Source organism: Rhinoraja longicauda, chromosome 24, assembly GCF_053455715.1.
Source record: "Rhinoraja longicauda isolate Sanriku21f chromosome 24, sRhiLon1.1, whole genome shotgun sequence".
NCBI lineage: Eukaryota > Metazoa > Chordata > Chondrichthyes > Rajiformes > Arhynchobatidae > Rhinoraja > Rhinoraja longicauda.
The window spans coordinates 34,234,030-34,260,875 of record NC_135976.1 but is presented as its reverse complement, the minus strand read 5'-3'; the positions used below and the strand labels follow the sequence as shown (position 1 = coordinate 34,260,875).

At 45.2% G+C, this 26,846-nt stretch overlaps 1 protein-coding gene across 11 annotated transcripts; it reads right to left on the bottom strand.

Annotated features, from left to right (window-relative positions):
* Positions 1-42: 42 nt before the first annotated feature.
* On the bottom strand, positions 43-26,846 carry mdm4 (MDM4 regulator of p53). Of its 11 annotated transcripts, none has more exons than XM_078421049.1 (12): positions 26,707-26,820; positions 24,749-25,017; positions 21,664-21,757; positions 19,785-19,859; positions 17,366-17,499; positions 15,385-15,434; positions 9,720-9,787; positions 7,694-7,787; positions 6,244-6,404; positions 5,048-5,215; positions 4,041-4,145; positions 43-3,004 (listed from the first exon to the last, which is right to left on the bottom strand). In XM_078421049.1, the coding sequence occupies exons 2-12, from the start codon at positions 24,811-24,813 to the stop codon at positions 2,423-2,425; spliced, it is 1,596 nt and encodes a 531-aa protein (XP_078277175.1). In that variant the 5' UTR covers positions 24,814-25,017; positions 26,707-26,820; the 3' UTR covers positions 43-2,422. The 11 variants fall into 11 exon arrangements, 9 of the variants coding, with proteins under 9 accessions (XP_078277175.1, XP_078277176.1, XP_078277173.1 ...); XM_078421050.1 differs by having other exon boundaries at positions 26,703-26,770; XM_078421047.1 differs by lacking the exon at positions 24,749-25,017 and having other exon boundaries at positions 26,707-26,846.

Below are 26,846 nucleotides of genomic sequence, written 5' to 3'. Positions count from 1 at the left end.
GGCTAAATAAGAAGCAGTGAGGTTTGATAATAAATAGTCAAATCTTTTATTAACATTGTTGCAAATTTTCTTTCACTGAATTCAAACTGTGAGCACAATTTTCAGGTAAATTACATGTTTTCAACGTGAGTTGGAAGAGAAGGATATGGCTGAGGGGTGCCGTGACACACAATGGCAGTGCAGACTTTGGAATGAAAACCATGTGAACTGACTATACACACGTCATTGTAAGGCATAAGAGAAAATATAGCACAGTCCCAACACTTATGCTGGGACATTAAATTCAAATTAGCGTTTTCTTACGTGTTCAAAATACGACAGGATTGTTAATTTTCTTTGCAAACCAGAACTGCATTTGGAACAGTGCTTGCTGGCTTCACGATGTCAGGATAAAGAAGCCCCCTTACTGGTGAAGCTTCGCACTAAAATGCACTGGTATCTTGACACACTGGATAAGAGTGAATGTGGGGAGAATATTTCCACTAGTGGGAGTCTTGGACCAGGGGCCACAGCCTCAGAAAGAAAGCTGAAAGGAGATGAGGGGAATTTCTTTAGTCGGAGGGTGGTGAATCTGTGGAATCGTCACAGAAGGCTGCGGAGGCCAAGCCAGTAGGTATTTTTTAAGTGGAGATTGACAGATTCTTGATTAGTATGGGTGTCAAGGGTTATGGGGAGAAGGCAGGAGAATGGGATCGAGAGGGAGAGATAGATCAGCCACGATTAAATGGCGGAGTGGACTTGATGGGTCAGGGGGTCACTGTTTAAGAATAAGGGGTTAAGCCATTTAGGACTGAGATGAGGAAAAACTTTTTCACCCAGAGAATTGTGAATCTGTGGAATTCTCTGCCACCGAAGGCAGTGGAAGCCAATTCACTGGATGTATTCAAGAGAGAGTTAGATTTAGTTCTTTGGGCTAAAGGAATCAAGCGATATGGGGAGAAAGCAGGAACGGGGTGCTGACTTTAGATGATCAGCCATGATCATATTGAATGGCAGTGCTGGCTGGAAGGGCTGAATGGCCTCCTCCTGCACCTGTTTTTCCATGTTTCAATGGTGTAAACCTGCTACTGGAATTTATGGGCGCACTTGTTTCTAAGGAGCTTTACATACGTGGAACGTGCTCGCCACCTGTTGCTTAATACTGATTACGACATTAGTGTTTTTAGAATTCTATATAGGATGTCTTCCCAATGTTGCATGGCGCTGGGACGCTAAGGAATGTGACGGTCACACATAATGTAGCGGGAAGTACAATCCTAAACAACGCTATCCTTCCAAGCTCGAGCCAGAGAAAAATATCTTCTGTCTCCAGCGAATGTATAATTGTAAATCTTTCAACGCAAATGTAAGTATCACCCGAGCCAACTTCATTATTTTGCACCTATTTAACGAACAGAACTTTAGGAAATAAACGTGGCAAACTGTTTAGGTATCTGGACTATTCACAAAGAGCCGGAAACGATGCTCAAAAAAACTGTGCAAATAAATATCGCGGTCAACTCCTCACTCAGTTACGAGGTTGGAGTAAGTATCCCATCGTGTGAAAACCTCAAAATACTTTTAAACTTTCATCTCACCTCCGGACTGGCGGCAGCTTGGGTGGACTGGCGGCAGTTTGGGTGGACTGGCGGCAGTGAGCGTTACATTAAATGTCGCCCGCTCAAGCAGCAAAGACTAAGTGATGGTCTCGGTAATTTAATTACACTCATCCGTTCCCGTCCAGTCTCACCGCTGATTAAGTCATTGAGTAAAAGTAGCTTCGAAAGGTGCTCGTCTTTCCCCCACCGGCAGTGTTTGTTTTAGAAAGCTATGTAGAGGAACCATGGCAGTAAGTTCATGGCAAAACACTGCCTGGGAATGGTCAAAATAGGCAGCTAGTCTGAAGGAATAGGTCACTTTCATTACACACACGTTGTTGCGACACAGGATACTGAGGTGCATCTGCAATCTGAGTATGTGACGGGAGGAACTGCAGGTGCTGGTTTAAACCGAAGATGAGACATATAATGCATGTCTCACGTAACTCAGCGGGTCAGGCAGCATCTGTGGAGAACATGGATAGGTGACGTTTCACAGAGTGCTGGAGTAACTCAGCGGGTCAGGCAGCATCTGTGGAGAACATGGATAGGTGACGTTTCACAGAGTGCTGGAGTAACTCAGCGGGTCAGGCAGCATCTCTGGAGAACGTGGATTGGTGACGTTTCACAGAGTGCTGGACTAACTCAGCGGGTCAGGCAGCATCTGTGGAGAACGTGGATAGGTGACGTTTCAGAGTGCTGGACTAACTCAGCGAGTCAGGCAGCATCTCTGGAGAACCTGACGTTTCAGGACAAGACCCTTATTCTGAGTAGCTCTGCTCCAGAGTGGTGATGCTTCACGTTCAGTTCTATGCATCCTACAGGGATCTATCCAAGCAAGACGCTTAGCCTACGAAGGTTTTAATGACTGTACTGATGGGCTGCACGCAGACAGGGCAAGGCAGTTTTCGCTTGTGTAGCGTTTTGGCGCACGCGTAGCACGCCACCAGGTGTCCCGTCTTTCCGTGAATGATATTCCCAGTCCTGGGCCGCAGGCCGCACAGGATACAGGGCCCCAGGCGGTTCCTCTGGAGCTGCAAGGATCCCATCAATTTCAGCCTCGTCTCTTCACCCGAAGATCCCAGCTCCTCTTTGCTCCCGTGTAAGCTGAGGCTCGAGGTGGACGCTTGCAGACGTCTCCCCGCAAAGCCGGAGGAGCGACACTGGGGGTGCTTCCCCTTGTCCTTGTGTTTGGCTTCTTCGCTCCGAGGCAGCGGCTCCGAGATGGAGCGCCGACAGTCGGGAACGTCGATCCCTTCACCTTCACCATCCTCAGTCTCCACAAAACCAACAATGGAGGGGTCAGAAACGCAAGGTACAAACTTGGGACAATTAAGGTGCCAGCCTTTACGAAGAGCCCAGCACTGGAGGCAGTACTGCTTTTGAGAGGGGTTAAATCGCCCACATTTGGTACATTTCCAAGAGCCCTAGAAGGAAAAGCAAGTATCATAAGTCATCACAGATCCTTGGAACCACATGGAAACAGACCAGACTTGCCGAAAGACCACAACATAGTTTTACATTGAACAAATACTTGGCAAAACATTATTACAGTAAAGTTGACTTCCATCACCAACACTAACTTGCAAACCATATATCTGATCAATGGTTTATAGCAAAACATAAACCATTTTATACCATACAGGGAAGCAAAATGAAGAAATATTTACACGAGCTGGAGTAACTCAGCGGGTCAGGCAGCATCTCTGGAGAACATGGATAGGTGACGTTTCACAGAGTGCTGGAGTAACTCAGCGGGTCAGGCAGCATCTCTGGAGAACATGGATAGGTGACGTTTCAGGTTGGGACTCTTCTTCAGACTGATGGACTGACTGTGGGCAGGACAAAGACTGGCAAGTGATAGGTGAATGCAGTTAGGGGGGGTTGATTGAAAGATAGTTGGATAGCTATCCAATCAGATCAGATAATACTATATGCTGGAGTAACTCAGTGGGACAAGCAGTATCTCTGGAGAGAAGGAATGAGCGACGTCGAGACCCTTCTTCAGACTGTGTCTATCTTCGATTTAAACCAGCATCTGCAGTTCTTTCCTATAGATAATACTATACATCAATACAATAAAGTACAGTAGGTGGAGCAAAGGGGAAGATACAGAGTGCAGAATATAGTTCTCAGCATCGTAGCGTCAGTTCCATGGACTGTGCACAATGGGGTAAAGGCGAATCGGACAGTACCCTAGCTTATGGAAGGGCCTTTCAGAAGCCAGATAGCAGAGGGGAAGAAGCTGTTCCCGAGTCTGGTGGTGCGCGCTTTCAAGCTCCTGTACCTTCTGTCGGACAGGAGCAGGGAGAAGAAGGAATGACTGGGGTGGGACAAGACCTTTGAGTACGTTGGCTGCTTTTCAGAGGGAAAGATGCTGTTTCCAAGTCTGGTGGTGATGACCTTTTGAGACGGCAGCGGGTATTGCAAAACTCTAGGGCTGGTCAAAACGCAAAGCCGTACCTTTGAATCTTGGGGATCGTCGGCCACTTCGGAGACTTCAGTGTCAGTATCGTCCCCCGAGCACGGTGGGTCCTTTACTGCTTCAAATACTGTAACTCCAATAACCTTTGAAAGGGAGGTGGGCAAATCACAACCAAGCTCATACCAAGATAACTGCTGCTAAGCTGAAAGTGCGGTTCGCTAAATGGTGATGAGGTGCACAGTGATTCTTACCTTGGCTGCTCCGTGTTTAGTGTTACCGACTTTTCACTTTGACGGTGAAGGATGATAATGATTTTGGGAATGATGTTTTTTTTTTTACCTGGTACGAGTATTGAACACTTCTGAGTGATATGCCAGAGGTTAGATGCAAAGTAAAGGTGTCTACACACAACTGGTGATATATCAACTTCAGTGAAGTGCTGCCATATCGCACCAGAGTAAAACGTTCCCAGGACATTTCATCCTTGCGTGTCCTAGGACAGAGCTTGTTGAATTGCAAGCAGTTTATGCTAAATTCAGGGCATTTAACCGAGTTAGTTGCCCACAAGCTCATTTTCCTCTTGGGAAATTAAGAGCCTTCGGAGAAGAGACCTTTACGGCATCTATTTGGACTTAGTTTCCTCTCCCAATTCAAGGTTCCTCTGCGGTCAGGAAATGAGCACTTTTTTAACCTGAGACAAACAACGACCAAGATAAAAACATCTTCAACCACCTGCTGTCATTACTTCCAACACAAAAACTTTCCAAATGCAAGCAAGGTTCATTCATTTTGTTTAAAATACATGGTGCAAGTTTTTTTGAAATAATATAAATGAACAATCTTATTAGTCAGTGATGATCAAATCCGCAGCTTCTCAAAGATGTATTGCACTGAAACATCTTTAAACTTGATATGCAGAAGCAGATCAAAATAGCCGACCCCCCATTCAACAGTTCAAGTCTTTGCAAGTTGGGGGCCAGGGGGAAGGGTGTCGCAGGGCACATATGTCCAGGCTCATTTCTGTCTGAAATTAGATTTAGCCTACCTCCTTGTGATCGGTGTCTTTGCCTTCCTCCACCTGACCCTCATAATCATCTTTCCCTTTCAACTCAACATTGTCCTGCTTGGTGTCCGTGTTGCCCTGGTCAGCAGCAGGTTCATTGAGAAACCACAGATCATCGGTGGAGTCAGAGACAACGGCAGTGTCTAAATCCTGCGGAGTCAAAACGCAACGTTAAGGATGAAGTCTTGCTCGACTGCGGCGAGGCTGATCCAGCAAGTGATCCTTCGGTACACCACCCGTGACATCTTCACACGGACAACACAGGGGCAAGGGCGGGCCACGTGGCTCATCATGGAGAAGCTCGGAAGTGATAGGAGCAGAATTAGGGTATTCGGCCCATCAAGCCTACTCCGCCATTCAATCGTGGCTGATCTATCTCTCCCTCCTAACCCCATTTTCCAGCCTTCTCCCCATAACCCCTGATATCCGTATTAATCAAGAATCTATCTATCTCAGCCTTAAAAATATCCTCCACAGCCTTCTGTGCAATTGAACTCCACAGATTCACCACCCTCTAACTAAAGAAATTCCTCATCTCCTTCCTAAAGTAATGTCCTTTTATTCTGAGGCTATGACCTCTGGTCCGAGACTCTCTCACTCGTGGAAACATCCTCTCCCCACCCAAGATAGACACAAAATGCCTGGGTAACTCAGCAGGTCAGGCAGCATCCCTGGAGAGAAGGAATGGGTGACGTTTCGGGTCGAGACCCTGCTTCAGACTGATACATGGGTTTAAGGTGAGCGAGGAAAGATTTAGTAGGAATCGGAGGGGCAACTGTTTTTTTTAACAGAAAGGGTGGTGGGTATATGGAACGTGCCGCCAAAGGAGGTAGTTGAGGCGCAACGTAAACAGGTACATGGATAGGACAGGTTTAGAGGGATATGATTCAAATGTGGGCAGGTGGAACTCGTGTAGATGGGACATGTTGGTCGGTGTGGGCAAGTTTCCAAGCTGTATGACTCTAATTCTGATTGGGGATAGGTGGGAGATCACGCACTTGTTAATCGACAGAGCCTTTACCAGTATGGTGCCTCAAACCCCTAATTTTGATGTTGCCTCATTACTGCTTCTGCTGTCACGTCCAGGAGAAAGTGTTCGAATTAGGAGTGTTCACAAGAAGAGTGTAATGTACAAACAAAACAAGCTACCGAGTAAGTGAAAATAGAAACCACTTCACCTGGTTGCTGTGAATATCAGTTGATCCGCTTTTCCTGCTTCCATAATTACTACGCAAGGTTTTAATAAACCACCAGGGCAGTCCGGCAGTGTCCCACAGATCAGAAACATTATCTGCTTTCAACCTTTTAGCTTCAATGTGTTCATCTGTTCGAGACTCATCTACAAAATTGAACACATTCCTTTTATCCCAAACTCATTGTTCAGCTTAGTTTCTTCAGTAGAGATACAACACGGAAACAGGCCCTTCGGCCCACCGAGTCTGCGCCGACCAGCGATCCAGGCACACTAACACTATCCTACACACACCAGGGACAATTTTACCAAGCCAATTAACCTACAAACATGTACGTCTTTGGAGTGTGGGAGGAAACCGGAGCTCCCAGAGGAACCCCATGCAGATCACGGGGAGAACGTACAAACTCTGTACAGACAGCACCAGTAGTCAGGATCGAACCCGGGTCTCTGGCGCAGTAAGGCAGCAACTCTACCGCTGCGCCACCGTGCCGACAGCTACCATTGGGTTCAAAATTTTCCGAAGTTCAGGATTGAAGTATCATAGCTCTTAAATAAATAGATGTCGTACAAAGAATCTTTAAATTACAAGAATGGAACAAAATAAAAAGGCTTAATGGAGCTTCTAAAATCCACCGCAGCATCTAACCAACAATCTCACCAGTTGGCCAGTGAGCAAAGAGGATGGGCATGGGGAAACATTAATGGATGGTCTTTGGATGGGCATATGGATGTCTTTTAGATAGGCATACAGATATGCAGAGAATGGAAGGATATGGGTTAGGTGCAGGCAGATAAGCATTGGTCCCAGCATCAAGTTCGGCACAGACATTGTGGGCCGAAGGGCCTGTTCTTGTGCTGTACTGTTCTATGTTCCTGCTCGAGTTGCCTCAGGAAAGCTCGATGCTAATGGTGGGTGCCGGCAACAGAGTTCAGTCCCCAATCACATCCAACATGAGTCCTCTTGTCTATCAATATATATTACATTTAAGTGCATAATGTATATTATATCTGCTACTTTTGGATTTAAAATATTTATTACAGACATTTGGACAGGTAGAAACATAGAAAATAGGTGCAGGAGTAGGCCATTCGGCCCTTCGAGCCAGCACCGCCATTCAATATGATCATGGCTGATCATTCTCAATCAGTATCCCGCTCCTGCTTTCTCCCCACATGCCTTGATTCCGTTAACCCCAAGAGCTATGTCTAACTCTCGCTTGAAAACTCGGTTTACATGGGTTACATGGATAGCAACGGGTCAGAGGGAGATGGGCCAGAGGCAGGCGGGTGGGAGCCGCTCAGGTGGGGCATCTTATTCAAAATGGTCAAGCTGTGCCCAAGGAGCCTGTTTCCGTGCTGTATGACCCTTGACAGCCTGTAAATAAATATATGTTGTGGAACCTCAGACTGAGAGACGATAGAAAGTCACAGACCTGATTCAGGGTTCTTTCTTTTTAAGTGTGAGGTAGCGGGAGTGGGTACGTTGCAGGCAGTTGGCGTTTCTTCACGTTCCCCTGATGCAGGGCACTGTGTGGGGAAGACAAAGGTCGAAGCCCAATGTTTACATGGTTATCTTTGATTGGGAATAGGATGTAGCAGTTCCAATCCATCACCGACCTTTGTGCATACAAAAAGGCAGAATCCAACCCCTTGAAATTTGGAGGTTCAGAGTTATCTGTAAATTGAAATTCCTACGGAAAAGTCACACCCGTTACTGATTGAAAGCCAAATTATAATGCAATGTTCTTTGCGTTAAAGGGCCTGTACAAAGTCAGGCTTTTCCACAGTCACATCAAATCCAACTGTGGGAGGGATGGTGGAGAAGCTGTTTCTGCAAATTAGAGAGGGAACACGAGTAATCACAATTATAATGAGCTGTAAAAAGCACGCCTTCGTGGTGCAGTGTAGATCCATGCACGATACTTCCGTACATGAATACATAATCGTTTAAACGTTTCCGCTTTCAGTTTGACCTGCCAAATTGCGATTCAAACATATCCACCTCACCAAGCTGGGTTTAAATAAACTGTCATAATAATTAATTGCAAATTTCCAAAAGGCAAAAAATTGACAACAGGGCAATTTCCACTAATTGTCAAAATATAAAGGTAGACACAAAAAGCTGGAGTAACTCAGCGGGTCAGACAGTATCTCTGGAGAGAAGGAATAGGTGACGTTTCGGGTCGAGACCCTTATATTATGTTGATTAAGGTTTCCAAGTGTATTAGGACAGGTGAACGTATGGCTTTTAGATAGGCATGTGGATATGCAGGGAATGGAGGGATATGGATCATGTGCAGGCAGAGGAGATGAGAGTAAATGTGTAGGAAGGAATTGCAGATGCTGGTTTAAACCGAAGATAGACACAAAATGCTGGATTAATTCAGCGGGACAGACAGCATCTCTGAAGAGAAGGAATGGGTGACGTTTCGGGTCGAGACCCTTCGGACCTGAAGTTTATGTTTTGTACAGAATGTCCTGAATCTGGACAAGAGTGGAAACTGTAAGTAAATTATTCTAGGGAGGTTGGAATCACTGCCAAGTGCTGCAGCAATTCAGCAGGTCAGGCAGCATTTCTGGAGGACAAGGATAGATGATGTTTCAGGTCGGGACCCTTCACGAAATGTCATCTTTAGTTTAGAGATACAAGTACTTTGGCTCACCTAGTCCGCACCGACCAGCGATCCCAGCACATTAACACTATCCTACACTAGGGACAATATTTACATTTATACCAAGCCAATTAACCTACAAACCTATATGTCTTTGGAGTGTGGGAGGAAACCGTAGATCTCGGAGAAAACCCACGCAGGTCACGGGGAGAACGTACAATCTCCATGAAGACAGCACCCGTAGCCAGGATCAACGCGGAGTCTCTGGCGCTGTGGAGACACGGGTTAGATCCTGGCTACGGGTGCTGTCTGTACGGAGTTATACGTCTATCTATGGTTTTCAGAGACGCTGCCTGACCCTCTGAGTTCTCCAGAATTTTGGGGTGGTTTTCCCCTCGGTGTCTGATCCTCTGTTATCATTCTTGTTGAAAATCATGAAAAGTCATTTGAAAGTTAAATGATAATGCAGTGTTCTTTACGTTAAGGGGCCAGGCACAAACACAGGCTTTCCCACAGCCACATCAAAATGACCGTGGGGAGAGGTGGTGGTGAAAACGTAGAACGCAGTTAGGCGCCGCCCAATTTACAGTCCGAGCTTCTCCCTCACTCCCCTCAAACATTTACAATGCTTTTCTTCTTCGAGTTGACAAGGAGCCTTCATATTTCTGCCATCTTTCACAAACTGAGGCCAGGTGAACAGGGAGAGAGATGCTGCATCCTACCAAACGACAGAGAAGAGAACTCTGATAAAAAACAGAGAAGGTGGCTCTGTCCCACCCGCCTGATCTCAGGCGGGAAGTACAGAGACGGGGCCACTCTGTACGAAACAAAGCACACAGTAGTTTACCTTCGGCTGGTCTTCCCTCATAGGCAGGCATTTCGTATCCTTTACAAGTGTGCAGGTCTGTGCAGCATCTGCATTGCAGGCAAAACAAAGAAAGAAAAACACCTTCCCCAATATTAACCATTCTCACAATAAGCATTGGGAACTCAGTGCGCATTACCACTCAACCTCGATCACTGATTTTAAAAAAACAAGGAAGAAAGATGAAGTTTCCCTTATTAATATTCCTCTCCCATTCCAATGCTCAATAACACACCATCCTTCCATGCAGAAGAGACCGAACTGCAGATCTACAATTAATGTGGGGATTTAAATGATATTTTTTAGTGCAAGTGAAGAAAAAGGCTTCTAATTCTTCAGACGTTTCATTTTGTACTTTACATTCATTACGCTGAAGCTTTATAATATAAGCTTTCTGCATCTAAAAATTGGCACAAAATGCTGGAGTAACTCAGCAAGACAGGCAGCATCTCTGGGTAGAACAAATGGACAGCGTTTCGGGTCGAGACCCTTCTTCAGTGTAAACCAGCATCTGCAGTTCCTTCCTACACATTTCTTTTGGCATTAAACTTGGTTTTCCCATTGTTTGACTGCTGTGCTAAATCTATTTGCAAACTCTTTTTTTGCGCTGTTTTAAAAGGAAATGTTGAAATCCTAAACTTTACTCATCATCCAGTTGAGCAAAGTTCTTCGCTTTCGACACACTGCATAATAAAATTATATGGATGAAGTACTCATTTTATGCTTCAATGTCTATTTGAGGTTCTTTACGTACACACTCCAATGAATTATGATTACACATCTGGTGGTATAAAAAGACAACAACAAAAAACACCTTGCTTTGCACAATTTAATTCAAGCAGCCATTCTGCCTCATGGTACACTTTGTTCCAAATGAAAACTGATGCAAACTTATTGATGTTTTGATTTTAAGGAGCATCTAGCAGAAATGCAGATCAGAGGATGTAGATATAGATTGAAAAGAACATCATTTTTGGATTGTATTAATTCCTCAGCAGTCTAAAATCTTGGCACTAAATGATGCTATACCCTTTGTCCTTTATCTGTGCACTGTGGATGGTTTGTATTCATGCAGTCTTTTCTTTGACTGCTGGGCATGCAAACAAAAGCTTTTCACCGCATCTCAATAATAAACTAAACGTAAACTAAGATCACCTTCCTACCAAAATGTTCTGCCCTGAAAGATGCCAGTTTTAGGGGGAGATAGAGAGGAGTCTGTAAATGTTTATATGCTGAAATGGGGACAGATTAGGAAGAAGCCACTGAAAGGCCACACATGGAGTATACACCAGGAGGTTGGAGTTCAAATTCAGGCATTGATTGACATTCCAACTCACCTGCCCCCACTTGGAGGGGAGCCTCATCAATGCTTGATGATAAGACACAAAAAGCTGGAGTAACTCAGCGGCTCAGACACCATCTCTGGAGGAAAGGAATAGGTGACGTTTCGGGTCGAGACCCTTCTTCAGACTACTGCAGGCGAAATCTCATCAGTTCTTGGCCAGACTGCCAGACGCGAGCACCTTGCAGTGGAGTGCTCACTCTCGATTTGGGGAAGGGGGTGGACTGGCAGCACCAGTTCCACCCTGCAGGAGGGCAGCTTCTGTCAGCTAGCAAAGCTGAAAGCAGTCACTGAAGTCTGCAACCAAAAACATGCTGGCAGAAGAAAATGTAGCGGCAGCAGGGACCTATAAGGGCAATAAAACAGAGGCAAGGGGATGGGGTGGGGGAATAATGCACATATAAATAATGTTGCACGTTATGTTAGTTCTCTTAAAAAAAATATGCCGCTCCAAGAATGAGTATATTGTACACATTTCTCTTTTCATTGTTTTAAAACCCTTGTAGTGTAAATCAACCACAACAGCGTGTCAGAGATTGCTGCCACAATGGTGGGTTACTGATTCGTGTGCTAGGTATCGGGTCGCCAACTGTCCCGTATTAGCCGGGACATCCCGTATTTTGGGCTAAATTAGTTTGTCCCGTACGGGACCGCCCTTGTCCCGTATTAGTAGGGGTCCCAACTTCCACACTCCCAAATACGGGACAAAGGGTGATGTCACCACCCCCGCGCCCCACGTGACCTCACCCAGCCAGCGGCCAGGTGCTCCCGCTCCGCCCGGCCCGGGCTGCTGCCATTGGTGGAGCGGGAGCACGTGGCCTCTGGCTGGGTGAGGTCACGTGGGGCGCGGGGCGGTGACTTCACCTTGTCCCGTATTTGGGAGTGAGGAAGTTGGCAACCCTAGCTGGGTATGTGCTTACCTAATCTGCATCCTCAGGTAGCAACTTGCTTTTCCAAGCTACCACCCTATCCCCAGCTAAAAACACCAGAGCATGCACGGCACAAGGACCTTGCACAAAGTGATTCTTTGGGGAGAGGGTTGGGATGGGGAACGGGGGGAATGCGGAAACCAAACAACTACCTTCACAAAACAAGTGGAGATCCAACCTTGCCAGCTGGCTAAATCATGCCCCATCTGAGCAAACTCAGAATGCTCCTCACATGCAAAAACTCAAAGTAGACCTACAGTGCGGAAACAGGTCCTATGGTCCACCGTAGTCCGCACCGACCAGCAATCAACCCGGACACCAGGCACCTACACACAATTTTACCGAAGTCAATTAACTTACAAACCTGTACGTCTTTGGAGTTTGGGAGGAAACTGGAGCACCCGGAGAAAACCCACACAGTCAGAGGGAGAGCGTACAGACAGCACCTGAGGTCGGGATCGAACCCGGGTCTCTGGCATTGTGACGCAGCAAATCTTCCGCTGCGCCACTGTGTCGCCTTAAGAACGCACAGTAGTAAAAAGTAATTAAAATCAGAGGGAATTTAAATTTGGGGGGAAAGTAAAACTAAAATACCTTAAAACCAATCCGACAAATGCAATTAGATTAAAAAGGTACATGCCCTCATATGTATCTAGCGCTCACTCAGCCAATACTCTACTGTCGAATGAAAGAGAATTGCTCAGGAATCCACATCGCATGCCAATTCTGAGCCTGGTGGCACTTACAATGGAATATGCCAGCAGGTCAGTTACAACTGCTGCCACATCCGAGCCACTGTCAGCACAGTGACACAGCGCTAGAGACCCGGGTTCGATCTTGACCTCGGGTGCTGTCTGTGTGGAGACTGCACGTGACAATAAGCTAAACTGAACGTTCTCCCTGAGAGCACCTGGGTTTCCTCCCCACATCTCAAAGACTTGCGGGTATGAAGGTTAACTGTGTCCTGTAGAATCTTCCCTGGTGTGTAGGGAGTGGATGTGAAAGCAGGATAGCATAGAACTACTGTGAACAAATGATCAGTAGTCGGCCTGGACCCAGGGAGCCGAAGGGCCTGCTTCCATGCTATGTCCCTAAACTAAACTTGTGCATTTTGGTTGGCTGTCATCAACATAATTCAGGGACCAGAGTTCTCATCATCTCAAATGAAAATCTGGTGGATATTGCAACCACCTTGGTGGACTCATTTGTCATTTGATGCCACTACAAGCATGAGCCATTTGTACTACATCTGATTAACTGTGCAGAGTCAAGGATAAAGAGCTGGAACAACACGCACAGATTTTTAAAAATCAAAACAAACTAATTACACTATGGATTGTTAATTCGGGCGAATCAGGAAAATAAATTGCATGCAGCTAGGAAGCATGCAGCAGCAGTTATTTGGCATTAGATTATCAGTTTCAGAACTGCAATGCGATGAAATTAGATCAGTTCTACTTCAGAACTTTCAGTTTCATTTCCTGATCCAGACTCTAAGCCATACACTACAGCATTAATTCCTTTTCAATTTAATTATTTTCAAGTCGGAAACTATCCCATTACATTCATCACTAATTTATAAATTATTTGCAAAAATATACTGGCTGAGAATCTGTAAATAAGGGAATCAGGCTGTGTGCCCAATTAGTTAAAGGTTTTGTTGTGCTCTTTGAACGTTAAACTACTTTGCCCTATAAGCTGCTGGCAGTAATTGCACAAGAGAAATCCAGTTTAGTTTTAGTTTAAGATTAGACACAAAAAGCTGGAGTAACTCAGCGGGCGGGACAGGCAGCATCCCTGAAGAGAAGTTTCAGGTGAAGTTTCGGGTCGAGACTTCTTCAGACTTAGTTTATTGTTAGTTAGACTTGGTTTATTCAGTTTCGTTTATTGGCACATGTACCGAGGTACAGTGAAAAGTTTTTGTTGCGTGCCAACCGGTCGAAAGCGTTTCACTGCACCTCGGTACACGTGACAATAAAACCTAAAATTCAGCAATACATCACCTCAGACGATGAGATTCAAGGTTTGTGAAAAATAGTGGAAGATAAATCAAGAGTGTGTGAATGTAATGTCGAAGCCAGTTCAAAAAGAGAAACGTATTCTGAATTGAGAAACTAAAAAAAAGGCACGTGGGAGAAAATAAAATAACTGTTGTTCTTGTTTTCCAACAATTTACGGACTAAAGGAACAAACTCTTTGATTTCTACAGCAACTTTAATGGGAAACAAATACAGCAACTCATTGGAGGTTGTGACTGAGAATCCATGCCTTGCAAACCTTCTACTAGAATATTGCAACTCGTGAGAATCTTCAACCTAAATATATCAAATTTTAAGTATAAAATAAAGAGAGACATAGGGTAGACAGTCAAAATGTTTTTTTTCCCCACAGGGTGGATATCAAAGACTAGAGGACATAGGGGTCACAGTTTAAGGATAAGGGGGAAGTCTTTTAGGACCGAGATGAGAAAGTTTTTTTTCCACACAGTGGTGAATCTGTGGAATTCTCTGCCACAGAAGGTAGTTGAGGCCAGTTCATTGGCTATATTTAAGAGGGATTTAGATGTGGCCCTTGTGGCTAAAGGGATCAGGGGGTATGGAGAGAAGGCAGGTACGGGATACTGAGTTGGATGATCAGCCATGATCATATTGAATGGCGGTGCAGGCTCGAAGGGCCGAATGGCCTACTCCTGCACCTATTTTCTATGTTTCTATAGCTTTAAGATGAGAGGAGCAAAGTTTAAAGGAGATGAGCAGAGGAAGTTTTTGTTACAGAGCAGTGGGTGCCTGGAACGGCTGCCAGGATTGATGGTGGAGGTAGATATGACCGTGGAATTTTAATATGCAGGGAATGGATATAATCACGTGCAGCCAGAGGAGATAATTTAACCTGGAATGTCGGCATGAAGGGCCTATTCCTGTGCTGTACTGTACTACTGTTCTATGCTCTCTGTTCAATCCACAGGGTCTTTCTGCCTCTCAACAAGGTGCTGGCAGATGCCCGCATTAATAGCTGTAACCATCGTTCAGATGCGGTTTCCCTTTCCATGAAACACCAGCCCATTCACACAAGTTCAGCCTATGAACGGCACCATGATAGACCAGCGTGTACGGATAGTCATCTCGCTGCAGACATTCAGTACGCGTATTCTTTCAAACCTTTTATTCGCCATTTGCTTCTTTCTAAACGGTCACGGTTCTGCAAGACTGGAATGATCTTAATCAATGTACGCTGATAAATCCACCATTTCACTTTTGCCACGACGGGGTTGATTTACCACATATTTCTACACGACTCCCCCCCTCCCCATTTATCTATCCTTCAACAGCAATTGTATGCTTCAGTAAAATGACAAGGTAACAAAACATATACGCACCTTGAAAATTGGCAGCTATCAGGTTCCTTGAAAGCATGTCATACAACTGGCTGTAAGAGAACAAGTTCCTGGTTAAATGCTGCAAGTCACATCATTGCTTCAGTCAGTAGGTAACAAGTTAAAACCAGAACCAGGGGCCACAGTCTATAAATAAAGGGGAGGCCATTTAAAACTGAGGTGAGAAAAAACTTTTTCACCCAGAGAGTTGTGAATTTGTGGAATTCTCTGCCACAGAGGGCAGTGGAGGCCACTTCACTGGATAAATTTAAGAGAGTTAGATAAAGCTCATGGGGCTAGCGTAATCAAGGGATATGGGGAGAAAGCAGGCACAGGGTACTGATTGCGGATGATCAGCCATGATCACAATGAATGGCGGTGCTGGTACGAAGGGCCAAATGGCCTCCTCCTGCACCTATTTTATATGTTTCTAAAAGAATGAACCTTCCTAAGCATCTATGTTGGCATTCATGTTGAAAGTAAAACAAAGTTGTTTATAAATGTTGCCATCAAAGAACCGTTTGCACGAATTGGCCTTCCAAAAAGCTGGTGTAAATTCAGACATATAATGCTCGGTGACATTCTGCTGTAGTACAGCATGCTTCAGTTCATGGTACATTACATTTTAAATCACCATCCTGCCAGACTGTAATAGCATATGAAACAATCCCAAATGCTGCCCTCTTCAACGTTGCTTAGAATTTAAAAGATAAAGTAAAAATCTCAAAATGTAACATGTGTATTTAATCTTTTAAAAAATGTTTTAGTTTTGCGTTGAGTTGACTTGAATTCACAACTTAGTGAAACCAATCAAAAAACTCACTCCCCAAAATAGCATGTGGAAACAATGAAGTACAGATGCTGATTTACCAAGGAAAGACACAAAGTGCTGGAGTAACTCAGTAAGTAAGTAAAGCAGCAACCCTGGAGAGGTGACGTTTCGGGTCGAGGGTCGGACCCTTCTTCCTCAAAATAACATGTTTGCAATGGTCAGTCAAGACTGGAAATGTCTCCCGTCTCCCCTCCCCCCCACCACACACATAAAATCAGTCTGAAGAAGCGCCCTGACCCGAAATGCCAACTATCCATGGTCTTCAGAGCTGCCACTGAATTACTCCAGCACTTTGTGTCTTTTTTTCTTAAAATGTAAACCCAGGCTGAAACCCAAAGTCAGAACGGCAGTCAAGTTTAGGATTAATCTGTTTATACATTTTGCAGTCGCCTGTCAGTTAAAACAATTAAATTTAGCTTTTGAAATCAAACAGATAATTGAAGTCGGTGTGCATAGCAAGGAACTTCTGTGGATGCCGGTTTAAACCGAAGATAGACACAAAAAGCTGGAGTAACTCAGCGGGTCAGACAGCATCTCTGGAGAAAATAGGCGACGTTTCGGGTCGACACCCTTAGTCATAAGTCATGTGATAGGGGTAGAATTAGGCCATTCGGCCCATCGTCTACACCGCCATTCAATCACGGCTGATCTATCTTTCCCTCCTAACCCTTCTCCTGCCTTCTCCCCATAACCTCTGCCACCTGAACTAATCAAGAATCTATCTATCTCTGCCTTAAAAATATCTACTGACGGCCTCTACAGCCCTCTGTGGCAAAGAATCCCACAGATTCACCACTCTCTGACTAAAGAAATTTCTCCTCATCTCCTTCCTAAAAGAACGTCCTTTAATTCTGAGGCTATGACTTCCAGTTCTAGACTCTCCCACTAGTGGAAACATCCCCTCCACACTCTTCTTCAGGTTCATCAGACTCTTCATGCACTCTCTTTCAAGGAACTAAAGATGCTCGTTTACAAAATAATACTTAAAATGCTGGAGTGACTCAGTGGGTCAGGCAACATCTCTGACGGGTCCGAGCTTGAAACGTCGCCTATCTATGTTCTCCGGAGATGCTGAGTTACTCCAGTGTCTCCCTTTCAAAACCACCTTGATGCTGTCCAGAGAATAAAACAATTTAAAACAATCGCCTTTACCTCGGATCTTTGACAGAGAAACTTTGGACTCCAAATACTTTTCCAAGTGCATCATTTCCACAATACACAATGTGCTGCTGCTGTTGATCGTAGAGTTGCTTTAACATTATATACTGACCAAGATAATACATTACCTGCACAAAGAAAACATCACAAATCAAGGTGAGCTTCAAATACAGGGAGATTTCTTCTAATAGTTATTCAGGATAAGAACATTGTTGGCAATACTGTCATTCAATAGGTCGTATCATGACAAGTTGTATAATAATAGGTTGTATCAATAGGAGTCAAACATTACCAGCCCCACGGATCGCTTTTAAACTTATGCAGGAAAAAAAACTGCAGATGCTGGTTCATATCGAAGGCAGACACAAAATGCTGGAGTAACTCAGTGGGTCAGGCAGGACACAAAATGCTGGAGTAACTCAGTGGGTCATGCAGCCTGACCCGCAGTTACTTCACCGTTTTGTGTCTACCTTCCCTTTTAACCTTTCTGCTCTGACCCTAAACCAATGCCCTCTAGTTTCTGATGCTCCTTCCTTGGTGAAAAGACCGCATACATTCACCTTATCTATGCCCCTCATGATTTGATGGACCGCTTTCAAGTGCTCAGTCACCTAAACTCCAAGGAATAAAGTTCTTACCTGTCAATTTTTTTTGCTGCAGCTCAGTCCCTCGAGTCCTCATAACATTCTTGCAAATCTCCGTGGCACTCTTTGCAGCTTAATGGCTCCTTTGCAAACACAATTGTCCGCAATAGTGCAGCTCCATCAATGTCTGCACAATTGCAACAAAACGTCCCAACTCCTGTACTCAATGCCCTGACTGAGAAGGCCAACATGCCAAACGCCTTCTTCAGCACCCTATCTACCAGTGACGTCACTTTCATAGAGTCAGACATCGTGGAAACAGGCCCTTCTGTCCAACCTGCCCACATCGACCAACATGCCCCATGTGTAAAAGAAATGGACTGGTAAAAAAGTTACCCCTCAGGTTCTTATTCAATCTTTCCCACCTCACCTTAAATCTATGTCCACTGGTTCAGGGAGGTAAGTACTTGTACTCCTATGTTCTATAGTTCCCTATGCTCTCCAGAGTCCCAAGTGTACATTGTGCAAGTCCTACGCTGGTTGGATTTCCAGAATGCATCATCTCGCCATTATCTGAACTGAACATCATGTGTAGGAAAATAACCGCAGATCATGGTTAAAATCGAAGGTAGACATAAAATGCTGGAGTAACTCAGCAGGTCAGGCAGCATCTCGGGAGAGAAGAAATGGGTGCCGTTTCGGATCGAGACCCTTCTTCAGTCTGAAGAAGGGCCTCGACCCGAAACGTCACCCATTCCTTCTAGCCCGAGATGCTGCCTGACCCGCTGGGTTACTCCAGCATTTTGTGTCCATCCTGAAATGAACATCATTTCGCTATCCTCGTCTGACATACCTAGTTGATCAATATCCTGCTGTAACTTTTGATCAGTGCAGTAGTACCCTTTTTTAACACTAGAGGTACTCGGTAAGCAATGCAACTGGCTACTATTCACCCATTATTAGCCAAACAGGGACTAGTTGAGATCAGCATCTTGATCAGTATGGACTAGTTGGGCCGAAAGGCCTGTTTCCATGTCGTATGATCTACAACCAATGCAACCACAGCGGCTAGAAAATACACTTAACTATTCTATGATTCTGAAACACTTCCTCAACAAATTATCTGAGCCCAACAAGAAATGAGATCATGTTCAAAAGAAAGGATAATTGATTCTGGACTTTGGTTTTGTTTAGTTTAGAGATACAGCGTGGAAACAGGCCCTTCAGCCCACCGAGTCCGCACCAACCGAGTGAAGTGAAGAACCTTTTCACTCATTGAGTTGTGAAGCTGTGGAATTCTCTGCCTCAGAAGGCAGTGGAGGCCAATTCTCTGGATGCTCTCAAGAGAGTTAGATAGAGCTCTTAATGATAGCAGAGTCAGGGGATATGGGGAGAAGGCAAGAACGGGGTACTGATTATGCATGATCAGCCATGATCACGGTGAATGGCGGTGCTGGTTCGAAGGGCCGAATGGCCTCCTCCTGCACCTATTGTCCATTGACCAAGTCACCCGTACACTAGTTCTATCCGACACACTAGAGACAATTTACAGAAGCCAATTAACCTACAAACTTGCACGTTTTTGGAATGTTGGAGAAAATCGGAGCACCTGGGGAAAACGCACGTGGTTACAGGGAAAACGTACAAACTCCATACAAACAACACCCATAAAATGGAACAACCTGGATCTCTGGCGCTGCGAGCCAGTAACTCTACCGATGCGTCACTGTGACTTCCTGAACAGTAGTGAACATTATATCTATCTATAATTTGCACATACTCTTTGGAAGCTTTATTAATATCATTAAAACATTCGACTGCTGTTTTACCTCCTTCAATGTGAAGGTTTCCCCTGATGCACCTGCTTCATGTAGAATGGTCAGCAGAGGCACCTTTGGCCTTATCTAAAGAGGAAAACAAAACAGAACCGCACACTAGATTATGAATTTATAAAACATTTAAATTCACATCAGTTATCTACATGCACTTTTATACTTAGCCAGAAAAACAAAAAGGAATTATTTTCAACAAAGAAGCATTTATTTCATGTTTACATGTTCTGGGAACAGAATTAGGGCATTCGGCCCATCAAGTCAACTCTGCTATGCAATCATGGCTGACCTATCTTTCCCTCTCCACCCCATTCTCCTGCCTTCTCCCACTAAAGCACTGACACCTGTATTAATCAAGAATCTGTCAATCTCACTCTTTAAAATATCCATTGGTTTGATCACCACAGGTGTCTGTGGCAATAAATTCCACAGATTCACCACGCTGACTAAAGAAATTCCTCCTTTCTAAAGGTACGTCCTTTTATTCTGAAGCTGTGAACTCTGGTCCTAGACTCTGCAATGAGTGGAAACATCCTCTCCACATTCACTCAATCCAGGCCTTTCACTATTCGATTTAGACAATAGGTGCAGGAGGAGGCCATTCGGCCCTTCGAGCCTGTACGCACCGCCATTCAATGTGATCATGGCTGATCATTCTCAATCAGTACCCCGTTCCTGCCTTCTCCCCGTACCCCCTGACTCCGCTATCCTTAAGAGCTCTATCCAGCTCTCTCTTGAATGCATTCAGAGAATTGGCCTCCACTGCCTTCTGAGGCAGAGAATTCCACAGATTCACAACTCTCTGACTGAAAAAGTTTTTCCTCATCTCCGTTCTAAATGGCCTACCCCTTATTCTTAAACTGTGGCCCCTTGTTCTGGACTCCCCCAACATTGGGAACATGTTTCCTGCCTCTAACATGTCCAACCCCTTAATAATCTTATACGTTTCGATAAGATCTCCTCTCATCCTTCTAAATTCCAGTGTATACAAGCCTAGTCGCTCCAGTCTTTCAACATACGATAGTCCCGCCATTCCGGGAATTTGGTCTTGCAAGCAACACGCACTAATAATGCAAATCATAATGAAACTCCAGATTCAAGTTTATTAATAATTTGGGTTGAGAAATGGTATAGGAATAGCCCTTCTACCCACTATGCCCGTGCTGAACACTATGCCAAGATAAACTAATCTCCTCTGCCTGTAGGTGACCCATATCCCTCCATTCCCTGCATTTTTTGTAATAAGCACAGGGTATACTAATTTCTACAGATGCATTGTGTAAAGTGGCCTCTCTGGATGATATGGAAACTGCTCAGCTAAGAGACAGCAGAGAAATTGCAGAGAATTGTGAATACAGCGCAGTCCATCACATAAATCAGTATTCAGTCCATTGACTGCTTCTACACTTCATGTTGCCTCAAAAAAGCCAACATAATCATGGACTACTCACACCTCAGCCACTCCCTCTTCTCCCCTCTCCCATCAGACCGAAGACAAATGCTTGAAACCGCATACCACCAGATTCAGGAACAGCGTCTTCCCCACTTTTATTAGACTCTTGATCTAACCTCTCAGACGCTACGGATTTATTCCCAATCTTCTGATCTTCCTTATGAAGCCCCTTGTACTATTTTTTAATCTGCACCATCTCTGTAGATGTAACATGCTATCTATTTTCTCTTTTTAGCACTACCTGATGTATTCGCGTTTGGTAATAATTTCCCTGGATAGCACGCAAAACTGTAACTTGGTACTCATGGCAATAGTGAACCAAACCAATCATTGCATTGCACAAACCCACCATCACAACTGACAAGAACTGTAAATGTTAAGCCATGTTTACAATGGAGAATCTGTAGTTTTGATACACATTACCTGGCCAACCTTTTCTGCTGATATACTGCATGGATTATCAGATGATGTATATGGTTTAGATGTGGATGCCGTTGTCATGTTGACAGGGTTTTGCCTGCAGGTAAGGAGAGGAGTGAAATTAATTATAAACATATTTAACATACAAGTCACATCGCACAGAAACGGGCCCTTCAGCCTAACTTTCTCATGCCAAGATACCCAATCTACACAAATCCCACCTGCCCGCGTTTGGCCCATTTCCCTCTAAACCTTTCCTATCCATGTACCTGTCCAAATGTCTTTTAAATGTTGTTATAGTACCGGCCTCAACAACCAAATCAAAGACCAAATCATAGGCCATTTAGAACTGAGATGAGGAAAAACTGTTTCAGTCAGAGAGTTGTGAATCTGTGGAATTCTCTGCCTCAGAAGGCAGTGGAGGCCAATTCTCTGAATGCATTCAAGAGAGAGCTGGATAGAGCTCTTAAGGATAGCGGAGTCAGGGGGTATGGGGAGAAGGCAGGAACGGGGTACTGATTGAGAATGATCAGCCATGATCACATTGAATGGCGGTGCTGGCTCGAAGGGCCGAATGGCCTCCTCCTGCACCTATTGTCTATTGAACCGCTGAGTTACTCCAGCACCGTGTCTGAGTTTGGTAGAAACCAGCATCTGGGGTTCTTTGTTGCTACAAAGCTTCCTTAGTGAAATGCAACATTCTCAGGTAATCAAGGACATTCCTGGCCCATTGTCATTTAAAGTAGAGAAGGAACATTTGGGGTGGTGCTGAGAAACACAAGGTCACACAGAAACCCAGTGGACACTACAGGAACACACCAACTCACAAACAGCCACACACACCACACTGCATCAGACACCATCTCTCCCATCCGCAGTTACTTGTGAGGTACCTCAGAATCCACCAAACAGAAGTGAATATTGAAGTATAAGAAGATAACTGCAGATGCTGGTACAAATCGAAGGTATTTATTCACAAAATGCTGGAGTAACTCAGCAGGTCAGGCAGCATCTGAATGTTGATGCTGGCTCAAAGGGCCGAATGGCCTACTTCTGCACCTATTTTCTATGTTTCTAATCTTGCTTTAAAACCCTGAGTCCCAATACAAATACAGATGAACAAAATACCACTCAACTTGCATTCAACCCACACATTTCATTCACAAGTTAATCAGACCCTAAAATTGACAAAAATGCACAGCTGCACACAGTAACACAAAACAATGCCATTCATTTGCTCGCAACCTCTGCAGAATTTACCAACTAATCAACATAATCAAACTCTGCCCGACTGAATAAATCATAACAAAATTCATAAGTATACTTGTGAATGAGCATTTTTTCTGTATAACTAAGATTCACAAGAGTCAAAACATACCACTACAACAAAGCAACACATCTGTAGAAGCCGCAAAGTGTTTATGAAATATTGCAGAGACTACAAGAACATATTTTAATGCCAGATGCATTCACTTCCTTAAAAGAGCAACCACAACTTTGAAAACAGTTGGTACAAATTTTACATTTGCAGTGTTTATGCTGCTTACATATCTGCAAATGTAGAAGGAACTACAGATGCTGGTTTAAACTGTAGATACAAAAAGCTGAAGCATTTGCAGAAGATAGACACAAAAAGTTGGGAGTAACTCAGCGGGACAGGCAGCATCTCTGGAGAGAAGGAATGGGTGACCAGTCTCAACCTGAAACATTACCCATTCCATCTCTCCTGAGATGCTACCTGTCCCGCTGAGTTCTTCCAGCTTTTTATGTCTATCTTCTGCAAATGTATAACTCATTTTTGTATCCAGAACCTAGTGCACTGTCCAATTTTGATCCACTCACACCATTAAAACAAATCACATCACTGGCCATTATTACTTGGTGACACGAGGAACTGCAGATGCTGGAATCTTGAGCAAAACACAAAGCCCATGTTCCAAATGTACACCGGCACCATTCCCCAACCCTCGACGACTGTCAAAAGTTGACTTTCATCAACTTTACCACTAACTTCCCACCTGCCCTCAAATTGATCTGGACTATCTCTGAACCACTCTCCCCTTTAATAATCACCCTGCATCCATCATGGGGGACAAACTATCGACAGATCCCAGACCAAAAGTAGAGATGGTTAAAAACTTCAAATTCCTAGGAGTAAATATCACCAACAACTTCTCTAGCACCACCCATATTGAAGCAATGGACAGGAAATCACACCAACGCCACAACTTCCTTAGAAGGCTTAGGAAGTTCCGTATTTAGGAAAGAAACTGCAGATGCTGGTATAAATCGAAGGTAGGCAGAAAATGCTGGAGTAACTCAGCGGGCCAGGCAGCATCTCTGGAGAGAAGGAATGGGTGACGTCTCGGGTCGAGCCCCTTCTTCAGACTGATGTCAGGGGAGGGGGTGGGACAAAGATAGGATGTAGTAGGATACAGGAAGACTAGAGGGAGAACTGGGATGGGGGAGGGGATAGAGAGGGAAAGAGGAACTATCTAAAGTTGGAGAACTCAATGTGCATACTGCTGGGGTGTAAACTGCCCATGCGAAATATGAGATGCTGTTCCTCCAATTTGCGCTGAGCCTCACTCTGACAACGGAGGAGGTACAGGACAGAAAGGTCAGATTGGGAATGGGTATGTTCCCAGCAATTTTCACCATCTATAGATGTGCCGCGGAAAGCATTTTATCGGGATGCATCACAGCTTGGTTTGGGAACACATCCATCCAAGACTGCAAGATTGCAGAGAATTGTGGACGCAGCCCAGACCATTACATAAACCGACCTCCCTTCTATTGACTCCATTTATAGCTTATGCTGCCTCGGCAAGGCCAACAGCATAATCAAGGACCAGTCGCACCCTGCCCACTCTCACCGTTCTTCCCTGTCCCATCAGACAAGAGGCGCAGAAAGAAGTGTGAAAACGCACACCTCTGATTCAGGGACTGTTTCTTCCCAGCAGTTATCAGGCAACTGACCCATCCTCTCACCAGCTAGAGAGCGGTCCTGACCTACCATCTACCTCATCAGAGACCCTATGACACTAAGTAGCGCACGGTAGAGTCGCTGCCTCACAGCACTAGAGACCTGGGTTCGATCCTGACAGCGCATGTTGTCTGTATGGAGTTTGTACGTTCTTCCTGTGACTGCATGGGTTTTCTCTGGGTGCTTCAGTTTCCTCCGACATCACAAAGACATTCAGGTTTGCAGGTTAATTGGCCTCAGTAAATAGTCTGTAGGATATTGCTAGTGTACGAGGTGATCACGGGTCGACACAGACTTGGTGGGTCGAAGGGCCTGTTTCCACTCTGTATTTCTAAAAATCTGCGATCTCATCTCTGAAGAAGGGTCCTAACCTGAAAAGTCAGGAACAGAATTAGGCCATTCGGTCCATCGCATTCTCTCTGCCATTCAATCATGGCAGATCAATCTATTCCTCTCAACCCCATTCTCCTGCCTTCTACCTATCCATTGAAGGGTTTTGACCCAAAGAATCGAGGGTGGGTTTCAACACAAAATGTCACTTATCCTTCTCCAGAGAAATGCTGCCTGACCCGATGAGTTACTCCAGCAATTTTTGTCCATTTTTGTAATCCAGCAACTGCAGTTCCTTGTTTCTACTTGTCAAGGTAACAATTACTTTAAAGACCAGCAGTTTGAATAAAATTATTTTAGACACCATTGGAAACATGGCAAACTGAAAAGGATGTTATTGTCATATTTGTGAAGAAATTGAGCTCCTCAATAAATTAGCCACCCAGTGTGTGGTTTCTCCAGTCTAAAGGCCTGGAGAGAGTGGGTATGGAGAGCTTGTGTCCACTGGTGGGTGAATCTAGGACGAAACATCATGGCCTCAGAATAAAAGCACATTCCTATAGGAAGGAGATGAGGAGGAATTTCTTTAGGGGGGGGGGGGGGAATCTGTGGAATTCATTGCCTACAAGGCTGCAGAGTCAATGGGTGTTTTATCATATCATATCATATCATATATATACAGCCGGAAACAGGCCTTTTCGGCCCTCCAAGTCCGTGCCGCCCAGTGATCCCCGTACATTAACACTATCCTACACCCACTAGGGACAATTTTTTACATTTACCCAGCCAATTAACCTACATACCTGTAAAGGCAGAGATAGATAGATTCTTGATTAGTATGGGTGTCACGGGTAATGGGGAGAAGGCAGGAGAATGGGGTTAGTAGGGAGAAATAGATCAGCCATGATTGAATGGCGGAGTAGACCTGATGGGCCGAATGGCCATGTTGTACTATCACTTATGCTCATGAAGGTGCGGCAGGAGCACTGAACGCAATACCCTAAATTGAATCCGAAGAAGGGTCTGGACCCTGAAACTTCTGTCCAGAGATGCTGCCTGTCCCACTGTGTGAGTTACTCCAGCATTTTGTGTCTACCTTCGATTTAAACCAGCATCTGCAGTTCTGGTTGATTACCGCACAAACACCACTATGGGGTGGTTCGCGCAGATCGGAGCGAGGAGAGTAGTGATTAAATCTCTTTCCTACGCCCTACATTTTGAGGCCCTCTGAGGGGGCGCTGTGAACTGTTTATGTTTGTGTGCCATTGTATGTTCGTTTTCTTAGTACCTGAACTGATGTACAGCACTTTGGTCAACGTGGGTTGTTTTTAAATGTGCTATACAAATAAAATTGACTTGACTATATTGAACATTTCACTGCCATCCACCCGTTCGGCCCGTCGTGCCCCTGCTAGCCCTCGGAGACTCTCCCCCCCCCCCCCCTCGTGACCTTTGCACGCATTTTCTGGCCTCAGCCCCAACGTTTCTGCACCCGCGACGCTTTGCCTTTTTTGCACGGAGGGGAATGCAGCGGTGTGAGTGGGATGGGCAGTGCCGGCGGGTTGGTGCATGCTGCGGGAGCGGCTGGGCTGGAGGGCCTGGGTTGGGGGACGGGTCTGGGGCCGCGGCCGCAGCAGCCGAGCCGCCGCCATTTTGGAAGCGCTGGCCCCGCGCTCCCCCTCCTCATCGTCTCACCCTCCCCTCCCCGCCCCACTCACTCACTCACTCACACACACACTAACGCCCGTCCATCGCTGCTGGTCGCACAAGGGGCCGGGACCGGGGCGCTGGAGACGGCGGGGAAGGCGGTCAGTCGGTGACGGGCGGCCGCCATCTCGCCGCCATCTTGGACCCGCCTCGGCCAGCGGAA

Bases quoted from the DNA above. Each gene is read 5' to 3' on its own strand.
- mdm4 (XM_078421047.1), bottom strand. From the start codon at position 26,810: ATGGCGGCCGCCCGTCACCGACTGACCGCCTTCCCCGCCGTCTCCAGC. The intron at 9,788-15,384 runs GTGCGTATATGT...CCTGCAATGCAG, and splicing joins GATAGCTGCCAATTTTCAAG to ATGCTGCACAGACCTGCACA. The intron at 3,005-4,040 runs GTACGGCTTTGC...TTTTCCTTCTAG, and splicing joins ACGATCCCCAAGATTCAAAG to GGCTCTTGGAAATGTACCAA.